Source organism: Rhincodon typus, chromosome 1 (assembly GCF_021869965.1).
Source record: "Rhincodon typus isolate 14 chromosome 1, sRhiTyp1.1, whole genome shotgun sequence".
Taxonomy (NCBI): Eukaryota; Metazoa; Chordata; class Chondrichthyes; order Orectolobiformes; family Rhincodontidae; genus Rhincodon; species Rhincodon typus.
Window position 1 is genome coordinate 139,020,517 of NC_063332.1, and position 21,549 is coordinate 139,042,065.

The 21,549-nt window shown below is 41.7% G+C and overlaps 1 protein-coding gene across 2 annotated transcripts in view; it reads right to left on the reverse strand.

Annotated features, from left to right (window-relative positions):
* gucy1b1 (guanylate cyclase 1 soluble subunit beta 1) overlaps positions 1-21,549 on the reverse strand; it is a 171,437-nt gene that overhangs the window by 113,602 nt on the left and 36,286 nt on the right. For both annotated transcript variants that reach the window (XM_048603896.1, XM_048603903.1), the window contains one exon: positions 3,619-3,737. In XM_048603896.1, the coding sequence (XP_048459853.1) occupies positions 3,619-3,737 (119 nt within the window). The remainder of the gene's footprint in view (positions 1-3,618; positions 3,738-21,549) is intronic.

The window sequence follows — 21,549 nt, forward strand, 5'->3', positions numbered from 1 at the left end:
TCTGCCCGTAGCTTAAATCTACAACCCCTGGTCATTGATCCCTCCAACGAGGAGAAACATTTTTTCCTGTACCAGTTCGATCATAACCTCCCGATTCTTGAACTCTCTATGTTTAGAGTAATAAAGGGAAGTATACCATATGCCTTCTTAACCACTTTATCCACTTATCCTGATAACTAAAAGGTACATTCATATAAAAGTCCTTCTGATCCTCCGTGTTTCCTATGGTCCCACTGTTCACGTATTCCCTTGCTTTAGCTGTCTTGCCCAAGCGTATCACCTCACATTTATCCAGATGGAATTATATTTGCTACTTATTAGCTCTGTCAGTTATCCTCTTGTCTAAGGTTATGCTCCTCACCTTTTACCACCTCAAATTTTGTATCATCTGCAAAACTTGTTGCGCAATCCTCTTACATTCCAGTCTAAATCATTTATGTCAACCACAAGCAGAAAAGGGCCTCGAAAAGGGCCTCAAAAAGGTGACCTCTGTGGGACCCCACTGGACACAGACTTCCAGTTGGAAAAACACCCTTGAACAATCATCCTCTGCTCTTTGCCATTCAGCCAATTGTGGATCCATTTTGCCAAAATTTCCTTGGATACCACAGGCGTATACCTTTGCTGTCAGTCTCACATGCATGCCCTTATCAAAAAGGGTCTTGTTGAAGTCCAAGTAAATTGCATCAAAAGCCTTGTCCTCATCTACACACCTGGCCATCTCTTCGTAAAAAGAAAATTTCATCAAGTTGGTCAGATGTGATCACCTAAAGCCATGCTGACTGTTTGACTGATCCCTGCCTCTCTAAACACAGATGAATTCTGTTTCAATGTTTCCCCCCTCAATAGCTTCCCCACCACTTGTGGTTAGACTGACTGGCCAGTAGTTTACTGATTTATTCCTTACTCCCTCCCTCCACTAACAGCCAAAAAGAAATAGCCTGTTCGGTAGACACCTAATCCCTCTCCCTCCATACTCTTTACCTATGGTGTGATAACTTTTTTTTGTTCACTTGATGTGGATATTGCTAGCTAAGTCAGCATTTATTGCCCATCCCTATCTTTCCTGGAGGTCGTGGTGAGCTGCCTTCTCAAACAGCTGTCGTCCTTGGGGTGTAAAAATACCTGTTAAGCAGCAGGTGGGAGTACCCATGCACTTGCTGCCTTTACCTCTACCACCAAAAAGGCCAAGGATAGCAAACTGCTAAACGAAAGATCTCAAAACAATGCATTAAGCAACAGCTGGCACCATTTCAAAGTTCTAAAACCAAAAGCTCAAGCTGTTGCAACCAACACATTTATTCATTCACTGCCTTCTCCAGGGCAATGTTCATGTGCAGTGATGAATCACCTTCTCAAACGGAGTCTATGAGGTGTAGGTACATATAAAAATGGCATTAGGTAGAGAGCTGCAGGATTTAGATCTAGCAACAGCAAAGGTATGGCTAAATTAGGAAGGAGAAAGACTTCGGAGATTAGTGGTGCTGTTGTGCAAGAGCTACTTTTGACTTAAGCAGTAGAGAATGTGAATTTAGAAAAAAAAAGGTACAAAAAAAGAGCCTTAATGAGTTACTCCAATGCTTTCCTAGTTGATACACATTGCAACTGCAGTTATAGTGAGGGACAGAATGTTGAAAGTAGTGAATGGAGCACCAATCAGAAGTTCAGCTTTATCATGGACAGCACCAAGTTCAAGTATTTTTGGAACTGCACTTATCCAAGCAAATTGAGTGTATTATAACATATTTTTAACTTGCACCTTAGTGGACAGGCTTTGGGAATCAGAATTCTTAGCTTCTCCTACAAGCTTTTGTGGTCCGTGTTTTAAACATGATCTAGTTTAATTCCTAGATAATAATTAACCATCAGGATGTTGGTAGTGGGGTCACAAACCCACAGATAGTAGCCCAATTGAACACCAATGAGTGTAGGAATAGCTCCATAACCTCAAACCAAAAAAAGGTTCATATTCCACCTGCACGAAAAGGAGAGGTGGTGACACAGTGGGAATGTCACTGGACTAATAATCCAGATCTCAAAAAAGGTCAATGCTCTGGGGACGAGTTTGAATACCACCATAGAAGATGAAGAAATCTGAATTCAATAATGCGTTTTTAAAAAAGGGAATGGACGCCATGTTTTAACAACCCATCTGTCCTTTAAAGAAAGACAGAAAGAAATCTGTCTCCTTACATGGTCTGGCCTACATGTCTCTCTAGACCCACAGCAATGTGGTTGACTCTCAATCACCCTCTAGACAATAAGTGCTGGAATAACTGGCAACATCCACATCCAAATAGGTTTTAAAAAAGTCAGTCATACAGCACAGAAACAGGTCCTTTGGTCATACTAGTCTATGCCAACTATGTTTCCAAACTAACCTAGTCTCACCTGCCTGCATTTAGCCCATATCTTGCCGATCCTTTTCCATTCACGTGCTTACTGAAAGTGTCTTTTAAATGTTGTAACTCACACTAACCACTAAAAATATTGCCCCTCATTTCCTGAAACCTTCTCACCTGAAAAAAATTCCCCCTAGTTTTGGACTCTCCCAACTTAGTGAAAAGACCTTTTTATTCCTCTTGTCCATGCTCCTCATGATCTTAAACATCTATAAAGGTCACCCCTCAACCTCCTTATTCTCCAGTGAGAGAAGTCCCAGCCTATCCAACCTATTTTTAATAGGTCAAATCCTCCATTTCCCAGCAACATCCTGGTAAGTCTTTTCTGATGTCTACCCAGTTTAGTAATGTCCTTCTTAAAACAGGATGACCAGAACTGCACACAGTACTGCAGAAGCAGCCTCACCAACGTCTTGTACAACCTCAACATGATGTCCCAACTCCTACATTCAAAGGTCTGAGCAATGAAAGCAAGCATACTAAACACCATCACCACCTTATCTACCTGTGATGCAAATTTCAAAGAATTGTGTACTTGAACCCATAGGTGTCCTGTTCTACACCACCATCCAGGGCCCTACCATTGTTTGTTTGTTTTACAAAAACGCAATATCTCACATTTGTCCAAATTAAATTCCATCTGTCACTTCTCATGCCATTGACCCAATTGATTAAGGCCTCTTTGTAATCTTAGATAAAGATATCCACAAAGAGGTTGACCAAAAAAAAAAAAAAAAAAAAAAATTGACCTTGGTTTGATATCCCATATGGATCGAAATTCCATCACCACAGTTGTGTTATAACGTGTCCAAACAGGCTGAATTCACACCTAGCTGTTCCTTGATTAATAAAGCCTTTCATTATTCTTACATATTGGCTTAAATCTAGTCAATGATGCCTTGAGAAGTTAAACAAAAAAAGAACTGAATGTCAGTACATTTGTAAATCTAAACGAATTCATAGAATTGCAGATTCAGACAATTTTGCTCATTCTATTCACTTAAGGTTGCACTTAATGCACCTCCATGAACAGAATTCTCTCAACATTTTTCAATTACTCTTATATATCCTACCTTCTTCAATTTAGGTGAGCTTATCTTTAAAATTGTATGCATAAATTGAAGTATCAAACACTTTCCCAATGTAGTTTTTCAGTTATTTATATTCGTTGGTGTAGACTGAATTAGGTTCTATTTACCATCAGAAGCACAATTACCTGCAGAAACTCTCTAACATTGGAACCCAAAACACGTAGAATTGTATCATAGCCAGATTCTTGGCAGAATTCAAAAAACATCTTTCCAAACATCTGCAGAATTTCTCCAGCATCGATTTCTGTAAAGGAATAATCACAACAGAAAATATTTTAGTCAGACCTCATTTCAAAAATCTCAGTTTAGCAATGCACAAAATGTGAAAGTGTTAGGAGGGTATATCTGCATTAGTTTATTCACAATCAAAAATGCATCTTATAGAAATAAAGCTGAAACCTCAAACCAACAGCAAATATTTGGAGTCATATCAAAACTCAAAAAAAAAAGGTTAGGAGGCAGTTTGTCATGTAAAAGCTTCCAGATGGCTAGAAGTTACTTGTAATGATGACTCCAATCTCAAATGCTTTCTCCTCAATTTATTCCAATTTTGAAGTCACTGGTATTGGTTATGATACATGTTTACAATAAAATTATTTTAGAAATTTGGTTTTCAAAAATAGAGGCAGGGGTATTTTGGTCAGTTCTGGGAAACATTCTTTCTTAAAAAAAAAAGGAAAAAAAAAAAAAAAAAAAGAGATTAGAATGCCTAAATACACAATTTCCAAGAACATATGCAATCCAGTAAAGTCTTTAGCCGGACACTTTTGGTCTTGATGGATAGACTGCTTATGCCACTGAGTTTACAGACAGAACAGACTGGGGTCATTAGTTTAGTTTTTGACTTCGGTTCAAGAGAATCTGGAGTTCAATGGAGGGAACAGTTTACTCCCAGCAGAAGAATCCAGTTTTTTTTTTAAATGTTCAAAAGAGAAAAAAATTACCCCAGTTGAAAGATTTTAGTTTATGATATTTCCAAGCAATTAGAGTTTGTCCAAAAATTGGAATTTGTCAGAAATGGAAAGAGGTTTAGACCAGCAGCTCAAGTAGGAGTGCTGAAAAAGTGCTAGAGGAACTCAGCAGGTCTGGCAGGATCTGTGGAAAGAGAAACAATTAACATTTTGATATATAAAATTTCTTTAAAAATTAGGTCAGTGTGATGGTATATTCTCCACTTGCCAAATGGTGCAGCATCCTCCAAACTTGCGATCTCTACAGGGACAGATGCATGGAAACAGCACCACCTGCAAGCTGCCTCCAAGCTATACTCTTTCCAAACTGGAAACGCATTGTCTCATACAAATAAGACAAAGTTGCTGAAAAAGCTCAGCAGGTCTGGCAGCATCTGTGAAGAGAAATCAGTTAATGTCTCGGGTCCAGTGAACCCTCCTCGAACTTGGAAGCATGTTATTGTCTCTTTGCTGTTGTTGTAAGAAAATTCTTCAACACAGTGTTCATAACAGCACTGAAAACACAACTACTCTACATGGATTGGTGTGGTTCAAAAAGCAGCTCATCACTATCTTCAAGAGTAATTACCAAATTTATGGGATGAATTGATTTCTTTTTTAAAAAAAGTTAACTCTGAAAATGAGGATCAACTTCTGCTCTATCTTGCTGATGCTTTACACATTCTTCTCATAGATCTGTTCCAGTACATGAAGCTCACTTTCCATGATGAAGTCTTTCCCCACACGTATAGAATTTCTCACATCCACATGCAGCTGCCAAAAACTGTTAGCATATCTCAGTTGAGTTTAAAGCCTTGGGATGTGAATGCTATGACTTTTTTTTTGGTACGAGGGCTGTTCCCAGTCCTTTTACAAAAGCAACTACTTACAGCAATAGGCTTCTTTCTGTTGCAGTATGACAGACTAGTCTCCCTTTAGTCGAGTTTGGTGAAACTCCTATCATGTTACTTGACCAGCAGTAATCACATCGTTAATCAGTTTCTGCAGGCTTGCTGTGTTTTACCAGCACGTGCAATACAAGTGAGCTCCCATATTGGAACAAGCCAAGCAAATTTCTTAACTCTCTTTTCTCTTCAGGCAACCATGCCAGAGATAGCCATCAACTCTTTCAGGATTTTGTTTGATCAGTCCAGTGTATATACTATTCTGAAGAAATGTCATTTTCAATGCATTTGTTTTAACAAAACCTGGTTTTCTGTCTGGTTATCATGATCTTTCTCATCTACAGGAGAGGTGGTAGCATAGTGGTAATGTGACAGTTAAAATCTAAACTCAGAACCCTGGTGTATTTCTGGGACAAAGTAGATAGTGACATTGAATTAAATCATATTTGAAATTAAAACTGGTCTAACGGCAGCAAAAATGAACCATCTGGTTCACGATACCCTTTAGAGAAGGAAGCCTCCCATCCTCATCTCATCTGGCCTACATGTGACTCCAGATTTACAATCATGTGCTTCACTCTTAGCTGGACTCAATTAGAAGCCATTCAATTGTTACAAACTAAGTCTAAAAGGAATGCAACAGATGGACCATCTGGCATTGATCTCGGCACTGGAAACAATAATGGCATGCCCAGGCCTGCAGAATCTATAGAATACTCCTTACTATCTGCTGAGGGTTTGTTTGAAAATTGGAAAAGATGTCCTGACCACTGAAGCAAAAACCTGACAGTAACAGTCAGGAAGCGATATTACAGACAAACATCCAAGTGCAATCCAGACGGAGTGTTGGTGAACAGGTTATCCCTTTGAGGGCAAAATAGTAAAAAAAAAAAGGATCAAGTGTTATGGGGAGAAGGCAGGAGAATGGGTTTGATAAGTGAATGGTAGAGCAGATGAGATGGGCCATATGGTCTAATTCTGCTCCTACATCTTACAGGATATAGTACAGAACAGGAGCAGGCCCTTCAGCCCACCACGTTGGTACCAACTATGATGCTATTCTAAGATAATCCAATATGCCTGACCCATATCCTCTATTCCCTGCCTATTACTATCTTTCTAAATGCCTCAAGCTTTGCTGTCATATCTGTCATCCCTGGCAACACATTCCAGGCACCTATTACTTTGTGTAAGAAATCTTCTCGCACATCTGTTTTAGTCCTCCACCCTCCACAAACCCTTTAAACCTATACCCCTTAGTAGTTGACATTTCCACTCTGGGAAAGAGATTCCAGCTATCTACCCTATCCACGTCCTTCATTATTTTATGTACTTATATCAGATCATTCCTCAGCTTCTGATGCTCAAGCAAAAACAATCCATGTTTATCCAACCTTTCCTTATAGTTAACACCTTCCAAACTAGGCAACTTCCTGGTAAACCATTTCTGTACCCTCTCCAAAGCCTCTATCCTTCCTGTCGTGTGGTGACCAAAACAGCACACAATTCTCCAAATGCAGCCTAACTGAAATATTGTACAGCTGCAACATGACTGGTCAGTTTCTATACTGAGGTGAGGCTGAGAGGGGCCAAGACATCACAAGAGGGAGGTTAGCAGCAAGAGTTCCAGCAAGTTAAAAAAAAGTGCAAGCAGCAACAGAGAAGTCAGAGAGATGCCAAGCTAATAAGTGATTGATTGAGGGGTGAATACAACTTTACATTTTCTTACTGTAAATCAAATAACCTCAAAATTACTACACTTAACCATTAGTGTTTGCAAGAATTAGATTTAGTCAGGTAATTATTGGGTTAATTAAACAGTTGGCAAGCCAGCTCAAAGCAGTATGCTCCACCTGTAACATGTGGGGGCTCTTGGATGCTGATTGCATCAACGAGCAATACGTGCAGGAGGTATCGTCAGTACCACCAACTCAACTGCTGGGTTACGGAGCTTGAGCAAAATCTGGAGGCGCTGAGGAACATCCGGCAGAGTGTTACGTGGATAGCACATACAAACAGACAAACCACAGTGGAAAAGGACACAGGAGGATATGGAATGGGTAACTGTCACACAACCATAAGGCAGAGGCAGGTGGTGCAGGAGTCTCCAAAATCCATCCCAATAACCAACTGGTACTCTGTGCTGAGATCTGGCAACATGATAATGCCTCAGGGAATTGCAGCCAAAACAAAGCCTGCAGCACAACAACATTCAGCTGCACAGTGTAGGGAGAAAAAACACTTGGGACTTCGTGATAGCAGGTTCAATTGTTACAGGAACAGATGAGGTGCTTCTGCAGCTACTTAGTTTCAACAGGATAGTGTGGTGCCTCTGGTTACTGAGCATCTGCAGGGCATTTTGGTGAGGTGGGGAGTAGAAGAAACTGGCCAGTGGTCATGGTACACGTTGGTACAAGTAACACAGGGATGAGGTCCTGAAGGCTGAATGCAGGGAGTTAGGAGTCAGAATGAAAGCCAGGACCTCAAAAAAAGGTAGTAGTAATCTGGAGACTGATTACTACTAATGCCATGTGCTAGCAAGGCTAGGAATTGGCAGGTTAGGCAGTTTAACACATGGCTTTGGGTGGGTGGGGGGAGGGGGGAGTGGTGAGTGGTGCAGGAGGGGGGGGCAGGCTTTAGATTTCTAAGTAATTGGGATCTGTTCAAGAAGGGTGGTCTTCACTCAAACAGTGACAGGACCAATATTCTCACAGGTGGTGAAAACAGTAAAATGTTAGAGATCAGAACAATCAGACAGCAACCACGGACAGAGAGCAAGCTAATGTCGCAAGTCTAGCTGACTCCTCATCTGATGACCCACTGTGATCACCAGCATCTGCAGTAATTTATTCCTACTATTATTGCAGGTGATTTTGTTAGCACTGTTGGTTAGACTTTAAACTAGGTTAGCAGGGGTATAGGAACCCAAGGGGAAGCTTTGAGTTAGAGTGGGCGAGAGCTTAAGGAAAAAAAAGAGAGAATCAAGACAGTAAACAAAAAGCAAGCAGGTGCTGAACAGTGTAGCACAGATGATTGGAAATCAGGTGGTGACGGAACAAAAGAGAATGTTTACAAAATGATTCATCTGGTGGAGGTGTTAAGATTCAAAAGAGGTATAAAAACTAGCATAACGGCACTTTACTTGAATGCTTGTAGCATTCGAAACAAGGTAAATGAGTTGACAGCACAAATCATATAGTGGCCAGTACAGAGAGACATTTGCAGTGTGGTCACAACTGGAAGTTAAATATCCAGGGGCATCAGAATATTTGGAAAAACAGATAGGAAAGGAAAGGGAGATGGTGTAGCTGATATTTAAAAAGGATGACATCAGGGCGATAGTGAGAGATGATATCAAGTTCCATGGAGAATAAAGGTTGAATCAATGTGGGTGGAAATTAGAAATAAGAAGGGGGAAAAGTCTCTGGTAGGCTTAGTCTATAGGCTACCAAATAACATTGCCCACCCCACTGTGTTAAACAAAGAAACAATTGATGTAAAAAAATGGTACGGCTGCTATCATGGGCGATTTTGATCTACGTATTAATTGGAGAAACCAAGTCAGTCAAAACATCCTTGAGGAGGAGTTCATAGAACATATCCTCAATAGTGTCCTCAAACAGTATGTAATAGAACCTACGAGGGAATAGCCTATCCTAGATCTGGTCCTATGTAATGAGACAGGAATAATTAATGATCTCATAATTGGGGATCCTATCAGAAGGAAATGATCACAGTATGATTAAATTTAAAATCCAGGAGGGTGAGAAGGTAAAATCCAATACAACTATCTCGTGCTTAAGCAAAGGAGACTACAATGGGCTGAGAGAAGAATTGGCTGAAGTAGACTGGGAGCAAAGACTATAATGGTGAGACAATTTAGGAACTGTGGGAAGATTTCCAAAGCGATTCTTCAGTGCTCAGCAAAAGTATATACCAATGAAGAGGAAGGACTTGAAGGAAAAGAGGAATGATCAGCCATGGATAACTATGGAAATAAAAAAGGTATCAAATTGAAAGCTAAATCATACCGAGATGCAAAGATTAGTGGGAAACTAGAAGACGGACCTTTAAAATTTCCCAACAGAAAACCACAAAAAAAACTATAAAAAAGGAAGGTAAATAGATGAGAGTAAACCAGGTAAGAATATTAAAAAAAAGCAAATGTTTCAACAAATACATAAAAACAAAAAAAGCAGTTATGGTAAACATTGGTCCTTTAGAGGATGAGAGGGGTATTTAATAATGGGAAATAAAGAAATAGCCAAGGCATTGAACAGGTATTGTGCGTCAGTCTTCACTGGAAGAAGAATAACATGCCAATGACAAGGAGGCTAAGGCAAGTGAGGACCTATAAACGATTATCACCACTGAAGAGGTAGTGTTGGGCAAGCTAATGGGGCTAGAGGTCGACAAGTCTCCTGGCCCTGATGGAATGCATCCTGGGATACAGAAGATACAGCAGGGGAAATAGCAAACCACACTAGTGGTAATTTACGAAAACTCGCTGGACTCTGGTGCAGTTCCAGCAGATTTGCCGTTTTCCAAAGCAACACCACTGTTTTAAAAGAAAAAAAGGTAAACAAAGGGTGGGTAAATATAGACCTATTAGGTTAACTTCTGTAGTGGGTAAAATGCTTGAATCTATCACTAGAAAGAAAGTGATATAATCAAGATAGGGCATTGTTCTATTGGACAAATGCAGCATGGGTTAATGAAAGGCAGGTCACATTTAACTAATTGATTGGAATTCTCATGAGCATAGTGGGACAACAGGGAACCAGTGGATGTGGTGTATTTAAATTTCCAAAAGGTATTTGATATGGTGCCACACAAAAGACTGTTGCATTAGGTTAGGTGCATGGCATTATAGGTAACATACTAGCATGGGGAGAGGAGAGGTTAACTAATAGAAAGTAAAGAGGGGATAAAAAGAAATGGATGTGTATGTGGTTGGGGATCGATGGCTAATGGTGTACCTCAGGGATCACTGTTGGGACCACATTTGTTTAAAAATGACGACTTGGAGTTGGGGACTAAATGTAGTGTGTCAAAGTTTGCAGTTGAATAAGATGGGTGGTACAGCAAAACATGCAGAAGAACACAGTCTGCAGAGGGATACAGATAGGTTGAGTAAGTGGGCAAGGGTCTAGAGGATGGGCTATAATGTTGGTAAATGTGAGGTCATCCATTTTTGGTAATAACAATGTCAAAAGGGACTGTTTTATTTAAAATGGTGAAAAAAACTGCAGTATACTGAGTGTCTGTGCATAAACCACAAAAGGTTGGTTTGCAGGTAATTAGGGTAGCAAATGGAAAGTTGTCTTTTCGCTGCTTGAGGGATGGAGCTTAAAAAAAAAGTGGTTATGCTGTAGCTGTACAGGGTGCTGGTGAGGTCACAGCTGGAGTATTGTGTAGAGTTTTGGTCTCCTTATGAGAAAAGATGTACTGGCACTGGAAGGGATGCAGAGGAGATTCACTAGGTTGAACCTGGAGTTACACAGAAACATAGAAGATAGGAGCAGGAGATGGCCATTTGGCACTTTGAGCCTGCTCTGCCATTCTTCATGATCATAGCTGATCATCCAACTCAATAGCCTAATCCTGCTTTCTCTCCATAACTTCAGCTCCCATTTGCCCCCAGTGCTATATCTAGTCACCTATTGAATACATTCAAATGTTTTGGCATCAACTACTTCCTGTGGTAATGAATTCCACAGGCTCACCACTCGGTGAAGAAATTCTCATCTCCGTTCTAAATAGTCTACCTTAAATCCTCATTCTGTGACCCCTGGTTCTGAACACCATCAGGAACATCTACCCTGCATCTACTTTTTCTAGTCTGGTTAGAATTTTAAGTCTCAGATTTCCCCCTTCCCCAATTCTTCTGAACTCTAGCAAAAGAAAAAAAAAAAAAAAAGACAATCCCAACATTGACTGACAGTCAGTCAGTCAGTCAGTCAATCTCTCCTCATCCCCAGAATCAGCCTGGTAAACCTTCACTGAAGAAAAGGAGACCAAGATTGCACAATAATATTCTAGGTCTGGCCTCACCAAGGCCCTGTATAATTGCAACACATCCCTGCTCCTGTACTCAATCTCTCTCAAATGAAGGCCAACATACCACTTGTCTTCTGCACCTTCAGCGACTGGTGCACAAGGACATCCAGGTGCCACTGCACACACTGCTCTCCTAACTTACAGCCAGCCATTCAGGTAGTAATCTTGTTTTTGCCAGCCAAACAAACAAGCGAATAACCTCATTTATCCAAATTATACTGCATCTGCCACTGACTTGATCATGAAGGATCTCTGCATCCTCATTGCAGTTCACCTCCCATCCAACTTGCTATCATCTTCAAACTTGGAGATGTTACATCTTGTTCATCATCCGAATCATTAAATATGTATTGTGAAGGGCTGCGGTTCCAGCACTGATCCCTGTGGCACCCCACTAGTTGCTGCCTGCCAATTTGAAAAGGACCCATTAATTCCTTAGGTTTCTTCTCTGCCAGTTTCCTCTCCATCTCAATGCACTTACCCCAGTCTCATGCGCTTTAATCTCTGACGCAGGATATTGTCAAACTTTCTGAAAGTCCAAATATACTACAATTAACTGGCTCCCCCTTGTCCACTACTAGTTATATCTTCATAGAATTCTAACAGATTTGTCTATCATGATTTCCTCTTCCTAAATCCATGCTGACTCTCTGATGACTCTAGGTGAAACTAGAGCAAGGGGGCTTGCCTCAAAATAAGAGGGAGCAGATTTAGGAGCGCAGGAGGAACTACTTCTCCCAAAGGGTTGTGAATCTGTGGAACTCCCTCCCCAGTGAAGGGGAGGCCACTTCATTGAATGTCTGAAAAACAAAGATAAAGATTTTTGAACAGTAATGGAATTATGGGTTGCGGCAAGTGGTCAGGTAAGTGGAGTCAAGTCCACAAAGAGATCATCCATGATCTTACTGAATGGTGGAGCAGACTTGAAGGGCCAGATAATCTACTCCTGCTCCTATTTCTTATGCTTTTTGTACTCAATGTTCCAACCAATGAAGTACGCCGTATGTTCTTTACCACTTTATCCACTCGTGTTCCACTTTCAGGAAGCTATGGGCTTGCACCCCAAGATCCCTCTGGATATCAAAAGGTCATAATTTTCACTGTATACTTTCCTCTGGCTTTTGGCCTCCCAAAATGCATCAGCTCACATTAAACTGTTTCTGCAATTTCTCTGCCCAACTTTCCGACTGATCCATATTCTGTTGTATCCTTTGACAAACTTCCTCACTGTCCACAACTCCACAAATTTGTGTCATTTGCAAATTTAAAATCAGACCACCATTTTCATCCAAATCATTTATATACATTACAAACAACAAATGTCCCAGTACTGATCCTTGCAGAACACCACTGCTCACCAGGTCAGAGACCGGGAATTCTGTGGCGAGTGATCCACCTTCCGTCTCCCCAGTACCTGCCCTCCATCTACAAAGACAAGTCAGGAGTGCGATGGAATACTCAAGTGGCCTGAATGACTGCAGCTCCAACAATATTCATTTGTGCTGGATGATGTCAAGCTTAAAACAGCTCACATCATCCATCACTTCAACATTCACTCCTTTCAACTCAAAAAAAGTGTAGTGATCCCACTTTATGGCTTGATTAAAATCTTTGGGATCACAGTAACAGAATTGAAGAATTCAAAATTAAATTTATTTTCAATTATATATCACTGATTTAAAAACTTTGGACACAACATACAAAGAATGCAATTTCAAATACCACGGGATTTAAGTTAATAAAAAATAACAAGCAGAAAGTTTAATTTTTTTTTAAATTTTTCACCTGTACACAAAAAGCCATGATCATAAACATGCTTTCTGCAGACTGGTGAGGTCACACCCAAACCGCTGCATTAAGTCCTTCATTATTTTTGGATATTTTTCTCATTTTTATTTTGGATCCGAGTTGCAGCTGAGAATTGAACTTAGAAACAAGTTGCTGTTCAAGAAAAAACAACAAACAGAGGAGAGAACAAGAGACTGATGTTTGCTATTTGGAAGAGGTCTGGAAGGATAATGCAGGTTAGATACTGCTCTAAGTCTTTTATACAGCCACCTAGTGTATTATGTTGGACATTGAAACCTGCATGAATGTGTTTGCATGCTCTTCCTTCGTGGAGTATCTTCAACACCTACACTTTATTTCAAGTTCTTGAAAGCCTTTACGATCATGGTTAGCCATGATCTTTGCCAGCAATAACCAAAACATTTGTTTAAAAACTCTGGTCTTAATAGGAGTAGTATCACATTCCTTCAAATTTTGTTGGGTTGTTTCAAGCAAAAAAAAACTGCAAGGGGACAAAGACTGGTTGATGCATCAGATCATCCCTTTACACCAATACTGAAATAATGGAGGTGCAATTTGCACAAGGCAAAGAGAAAAAAGATGCATGGGAGATTCATTGTGGTTGGCAAAGGCATTGTTTTTTGTGCGGGTCAAAATAAATGGGTCACCTTGTACCAAGTGACAACACATTCTATACCTTGTTGTCCTGGAATCTCTCTCCATTTAAAAATTACACTTCTGTATTCCTCATTCAAAGTAGACAAGTTCACATTTCCCTTCATTGGATTCCTTAAGCCAATATTTTTCCAACCCACAGCCTACCTATCTTTTTAGAAGCTCTTCAAAACAGAATACAAAAGTTCCTGATGCAAGAGGCTATTCAGAATTCAACTCTCAGTGCCTGCAGTAGCTCTTCAAATGAAGATTATCTTATTTGAATCTCCTACATTTTCTTCATACACTGCACTTTTTAAACCCAAATTTTCCAATGCTCTCAATTGAGCCTACATCCACCCTAGGGGTGACAGTGCATTCCATAGCCCAAGTATGGAGTGTGAAAAAGATTTCTCTCATATCATATTTGCTCTGTTTGCAAATCACATTAATCCATGTCATCTTGTTCTTTTTAAAAATGGGGATGGTTTCTCTCCAACTCCTCTATTCAGTCCACTCAAGATTCTGAGTATGTTTATCAACCCTCCTCTCGGCCTTCTTTCCAAGGAGGACAGCCACAAACTCTTCAATCTAACCTCATAATTGAAGTTTCTCACCTAATTGAGAAATTGCCTCTCCATCTCCTCAACGTGTTCGCAACTTTCCTCATATGTGCCACCCAAAATTATACACTCAGTTCCACACTGAGGTATAACAACTGCCTTACACAAGTTCAACACTTACTAACATTCAACATTCCTATTAATAAAAGCTTAGGATACTAAACATAGGAGGGTAGCTAATGTAACAAGGTGTAGAGCTGGATGAACACAGCAGGCCAGGCAGAATCAGAGGAGCAGGAAAGCTGACATTTTGGGTCTGGACCCTTCTTCAGAACCCGAAATGTCAACTTTCCTGCTCCTCTAATGCTGCCTAGCCTGCTGCGCTCATCCAGCTCTACACCTTGTTATCTCAGAGTCCAGCATCGGCAGTTCCTACTATCTCAGGGTAGCTAAATGTAACCCACTCAAAAAAAGGGGAAGAAAACAGGGAATTATAGGTCAGTAAGCCCGAGTGATGGGGAAAATGCTGGGAGTTAAGGATATAATAACTCAGCATTTGGAAAGTGATGACAGGATCTGTCCTAGTCAGCACGGATTCTCTAAAGAGAAATCATATTTGACAAGTCTCCTGGATTATTTTGAGGATGTGACCAGTAGAGTGGACAAGGGTGAATCAGCACATGTTGTTTATCTGGACTTTCAAAAACCTTTGGACAAGGTTGTGCACAAGAGATTAGTAAGGAAAATTAAAGCTTAAAAGGTATCAGAGGCAATGTATTGATGTGGATGCAGAACTGGTTGGCAGACAGAAAACAGAGTTGGAATAAATGGGTCCTTTTCAGAGTGGCAGGTAGTGACGAGTGGGGTACTGCCAGGATCAGTGTTGGGACCCCAACTGTATACAAATTGTTAATGCATATTCTGCAAAGGAACTAAATGCCACATCTCCAAATTTGCAGATAACACGAAGCTGGGTGGCAGTGTGTGCTCTGAGGAAGATGCTATAAGGGTGCAGGGTGATTTGGACAGGCTGGCCGAGTAGACAAATACAATATGTGGATAAACATGAATTCATCCACTTTGGTCACACGAACAGGAAGGCAGATCATCATCTGAATGGTGGTAGTTTAAGAAAAGGTGAGGTGCAACAGTTGAAGGTGGTCATGTAGGTGCAGCGGGTGGTGAGGAAAGAGGATTTGACTATCGGAGTAAGATGTCTTGCTGCAGTTATACATGGCCTTAAGGGGAGGCCACACGTGGGAGTATTGTGAGCAGTTTGGGTCTCCTAGTCCGAGGAAGGATATTCTTGCTATTGAGGGAGTCCAGTGAAGGTTTGCCAGACTAATTCCCGTGATGGCAGGACTGACATATGAAGACAGACTGGATTGTCTGGGCTTGTACTCACTGAAATTTAGAAAGGCGGGGGGGAGGTGGTGGGGGCAGATGCAAAGTCTCAAAAAATTTTGGACAGGCTAGATGCAGGAAGAATATTCCTGATAAAAGCCAAAGAACAGCAGATGCTGTAAAATCAGGAACAAAAACAGAAGTTGCTGGAAAAGCAGCATCTGTGAAGGAAAAAAAGTTAACATTTCAGTTCTGAGGAAGGGTCACTAGACCCGAAACACTAACTGATTTTTCCTTTACAGATCCTGCCAGACCTGCTGAGCTTTTCCAGAATATCCCTGATGTTGGGCAAGTTCACAACTGGGAGTCACAGTCTAAGAATAAGAGAGGCAAGACATTCGGGACTGGAGATATGACAAAGAATTTCTTCAGAGTTGTGAATTTGTGGAATTCTCTCCCATAGAAAGCTGTTGGGGCCAGTACATTAGATATATTCAAGAGAGAGCTGGACGTTGCCCTTGCAGCTAAAGAGATCAAAGGGTTTGGTGAGAAAGTGGGGGTGGGATAATGAAAGTGCATGAGTAGCCATGCAATTGAATGGCAGAGATAGTAGGAACTGCAGACGCTGGAGAATCTGAGATAACAAAGGTGTAGAGCTGGATGAACACAGCAGGCCAAGCAGCATCAAAGGAGCAGGAAGGCTGACGTTTCGGGCCTAGACCCTTCTTCAGAAAAGAAGTTGAAAAGAAATTGAATGGCACCGCAGCACGAAGGGCTGAATGTCCTACTCCTGCACCTTTTTTCTATGTAGATATTCTAAAATAAGCCTATTCAGATGTTCAGTGACATCTCTGGACTTGAACGCAAGCCTTCTGGGTCTGACACAGGGACACTATTACTGCACCACAAGAGGTCCAAAAAGATTGCTATACATTGGCTGGGAGTCAAAACATTGTTTTCCTTAAAAGGCAAGTGAGTTCTAGGACTGAACCATAAACGTAGCTGTCAAATAGAGGATACTGCACAATTTAACTGCTGCTCTCTCATGTGGGAGTGGGCACGGGACTGCCAAAATTGCAGGGGGTGGGGGGGGGGGGGGGTAAAAGAGTTGTCTCCAACGACAAGTCAAGCAATTTATGGAACCACATATTTACAGACTAATTTCTCAGACACTAACATTAACTTGGATAAGTTTGTCCCACAGGACAACTGACCCACCAGAGATGGCAGCACAGTGGTATACAATTAGGAGGGCAATTCCTCAACAGGCTTTGTGGGGTCCAGAGTCACTCAGCACCAGGTGAAATATGGGTAAGGAAACCACCTGCTGATTACTACATACTGTCCTCCTTCAGCGAAGGAATTAGTACTCCACTACTTTGAACAACATTTACGAGTGGTGTACCACAAGGATCTGTTCTGGGTCCTCTTCTAATTGTGATTTTTGTAAATGATTCGGATGTAGGAGTGGAAGGGTGGATTAATAAGTTCATGGACAATCATTTGATAGAGGTGTACAAAATGATCAGAGGTACAGATAGAGTGGACAGCCAGAGACTTTTCCCCTAGGGTGGAGGTAGCTATTACGAGGGGGCATAGTTTTAAAGTGAGTGGAGGTAGATATAGGGGAGACGTCAGGAGGTAGATTCTTTTCTCAGAGAGTGGTATGGGCGTGGAATGCATTGCCGGAGAGGGTAGTGGAGTCGGCCTCATTAGGGGCATTTAAGCAGCTATTAGATAGGCATATGAATGATAGTACAAGGTAGGGGTGGAGGTTAGACCTTAGGTTTGGGGTAAACGTTCGGCACAACATCGTGGGCCGAAGGACATGTTCTGTGTTCTAACACTTGGAACAACTAAGATGGGGCCTTCAGTCACCAAGAGTGACTCTGCAGCAGAACTACTTGGAGCTGGTTGGCTCCTTAAGGGCATAGCTACTAGATAGGGGTCTGCGGGAGATGGTGAAAAGAACACAAAAACATATTGACCTCATCCTTACCAATCTGCAGGCTGCAAAAGGATCTGTCCATGATAGTTCCAGTCAGTAACCACCACACAGTCCTCACGGAGGCAAAGTCCCACATTCACATCGAGAATACCCCTTAACGTGTGGTGTGAAATTACTACTATACTGAATTGGACAGATTCCCAACAGATCTAGCAATTCAAGACTGGATATCCATAAAGCACCATGGGCTATCAAAAGCAACAAAATCGTACTCCAAAACAATATGCAAACCTCATGGCCCAACATATCTGACTCTGCCCTTATCAAGCCAAGGGATCAACTCCGTTTCAAATGGAGAATGCAGGCAGCCACACCAGGAGCAGCATTAGGCATACCTAAAAAGTGATGTGTCAACCTGGGAAAATTACCATACAGGACTACTTGCATACCAAAGCAGCACAAGCAAATGATAGACAAAGCCAAGCAATTTCACAGCCAAAAGATCCGAGCTCTGCTGGGGAAAAAAATCAACAGTTTCAGGGAAAACACAGGAAAATGGACATGAGGAAGGTTGAATCAGTTACAATCCTATCAAACAGCACAGCTGACTCAAAGGGCCTAATGGCCAACTCCTGTTCCTATTTCTTATGGAAAGTACTGCCACCATGCAGTCATGAATGGTAGTGGACAACTAACCAACTCACAGGAGGTGGAAGCTCCACAAATATCCCCATCCTTAATGATCGAAGAGCCCTGCAGAAGACAGCACAAATGATAAAGGTTGAAGATTCATAACAATCTTTAGTCAGTGTCAAGTAGACTATCTCAGCCGCCAGTGGTCTCCAGCATCACAGATACAAATCTTCAGCCAATTCGATTCACTCCATGGTGATAAAGAAACAGTTGGAGGCTCTGGATACTCCAAGAACTATGGGCCCTACAGCATTTGGGCAATCATACTAAACACTGACACTCCAGAACTTGCTGTACGTCTGGCCAAGCTGTTCTAGTATAGCTACAAACGCTGGCATCCACCCAACAATTTAGAAAGTTGTCCAGCTATGTCCTGTATACTAAAAGCAGGATAAATCCAACCTCATCAATTACCACCCCATCAGTCTACTCTTGATCACAAGTAAAATGAAGAAAAAAAAAGTGTCATTCTTATCAAGCAGCATCTGCTCAGCAATAGCCTGCTCACTAATGTTTAGTTTGGGTTCCACTAGGGCCACTCATTACAGCCTTGGTTCAATTATGGACAGAGCTGAATTCCAGAGGTGAGATTAGAGTGACAGGCCTTTACATCAGGGCCACAAATGACCAAGTACAACATTAAACCATCTAATTAAAACTGGAATCAATGGGTATCAGGGAAAACTCTTCACTGGTTGGAGTCATACCTGGCACATAGGTAGATGGTCATGGTTGTTGGGAAGTCAGTCATTTAGCTTCAGGATCTCTCAACAGGAGTTCCTCAGGGTAGTGTCCTAGACCCAGCCATCTTCAGCTACTTCAAATGACATTTTATTCAACATTACAAAAGTCAGAAATGGGGACATACACCAATGACTGCACAATTGTTCAGCACTATTTACAACTCCTCAAATACTGAAGCAGTCCATCTTCAAATGCAACAAGAGACCTGAACAATATAGAGGGTGGCTTAGGCTGGTTAAGTGGCAAGTAACATTCGCCAGGTATTGACCATCTCCAATATGATGAAAATCACCACGCCTTGACATTCAAGCGCATTACCATCACTGAATCCACCACTATCAACATTGTGGTAGTTGCCATTGACCAGAAACTCACTTGGACACAAATACACAGTGACTACAAAAGCAGGTCAGAGTGCAGGAATACTGCAGAACATAGCTCACTTCCTAACTCCCCAGAGCCTGTTCACCATCTACATACCACAAGTCAGGAGGGGAATGGAACTTGCTCCACTTACCTGGATGGGTGCAGCTCCAGCAATACTTGAGAACTTGACACCATCCAGGACAAAGCAGTCAACTCGATTTGCGCCATATCCACAAAAACTGTGTATACACTACACAGACGACATCTTTGTCATCATTAAATGAACCGAATTAGAAGAGACACATGCAAGCTTATAAACAACACCCTCACCGGAATAAGATTCACCAGAGAAGAGGAGAAGAACAACCAGCTCCCATTCCTGGACGTCACGGTAGAGTGCAAGACAAACGGGGAACTGCAAACGAAAGTACACCGAAAAGCCACACACACAGACCAGGTACTGAACTTCAATAGTAACCATCCCAGCACACACAAAACTAAGCTGCGTGCGAACACTATTTAAAATGGCAACAACACACTGCAGCAACATGGAACTACACCAAGAGAAGAAGAATACCTCTTCCAAGTGTTCGAGGATAATGGATATCCAAAGAACCGGGTCAGAAGATGCCTACACGAACATCAGAAAGATTCTACAAGTCCTGACACACTCATCACACTACCCTACATCAGGAACACGTCGGAACTCACAAGACGCCTACAGCTACTGGGCATCAGAGTGGCACACAAACCCATGTCAACCCTACAACAAGTGCTCACCCGAACTAAAGACCCACTCCCCACCATGGATGACAGGACCAATGTCATCTACAAGATCCCCTGCAGTGACTGCAAGAATCACTATATTCGGACAAACAGGAAGGAAACTAACAACAAGAGTACATGAACACCAACTGGCTACAAAAAAGACACAACCAATACTCACTCATCTCAATCCACGTGGACAAGGAGAACCACAACTTCGACTGGGACAAGCTAGGCAGAGACAAGCACGAGAATTCCTGGAAGCATGGCACTCCACGAAGCAGGCTATTAATAAACACACTGAACTCGACCCCATATACATTCCACTACGGAGGAAACCCGGAAGTGAGACAATCCATCACAACGGACCCCAGAGTTTAAAAACCAGGCGGGAAAACACAGCGACGCTTCATCGGAGGCTGCACTGAGGATGTTACCAAGCATGGTAACGAAACGTCGGCAAAACAAACTAGCTTGGCGAGCCAACCAACCTCAATATCCACAAACATCCCAGAGTTGGAAAGACTGTTCCTTCAGTGTTTGTGGCTCAAGATCCTGGAATGCCCTCCCTAATGGCATTGTGGGTCTACCTACAGCACTTGGACAAGAGTGGTTCAAAGGGTAGCTCACCACATTCTTATGGGCAACTAGGGCTGGGAAACAAATGCTGGACAGCCAGTAACACCAGTTCCAAGAGTGAATAAAAAAAAACTCTAGTACCAAGTTGGTTAAATACCCCTTTAGAAACCTGTGCTGACTCTTCCTAATCAACTCACCTTTTTCTTTGCAAAATTAGTAATTGTATCCTGAACAACTGTTTCTAGACATTTCTCCACCTGTGATTGAGATGGTTGGACTGGACACGTGCACGCTGGACTACACACAGCTCTCCTGCCCACAATCCAGGAATGCTTGCTTCTCAAATGGGATGCCTGTAGTGTACAGGCTGTCTATACTTAGCTCATTGAGGCTTAAAAACTTAACTACTCAGTAATGTTGGCATGGAGTGCCTTTAAGAGGAGACAGAATTTAAGAGCAGGGAGGTTATGCTGGAACTGTGTAAGACATTGGTTAGGCCAAAGCTAGAACAGTTCTGCGCAGCTCTGGAATCCATGTAAAAGAAATGTAATTGCACTGGAGACAGTGCAAAGGAGATTTACCAACATGTTGCCTAGCCTGGAGAATTTCAGTTATGAGAAAGAGATTGGACAGACTGGGGTTGTTTTCCTTTAAGGAGAGGAGATTGAGGGGGTGAGGAAGGGAAGTGAAGATGCGG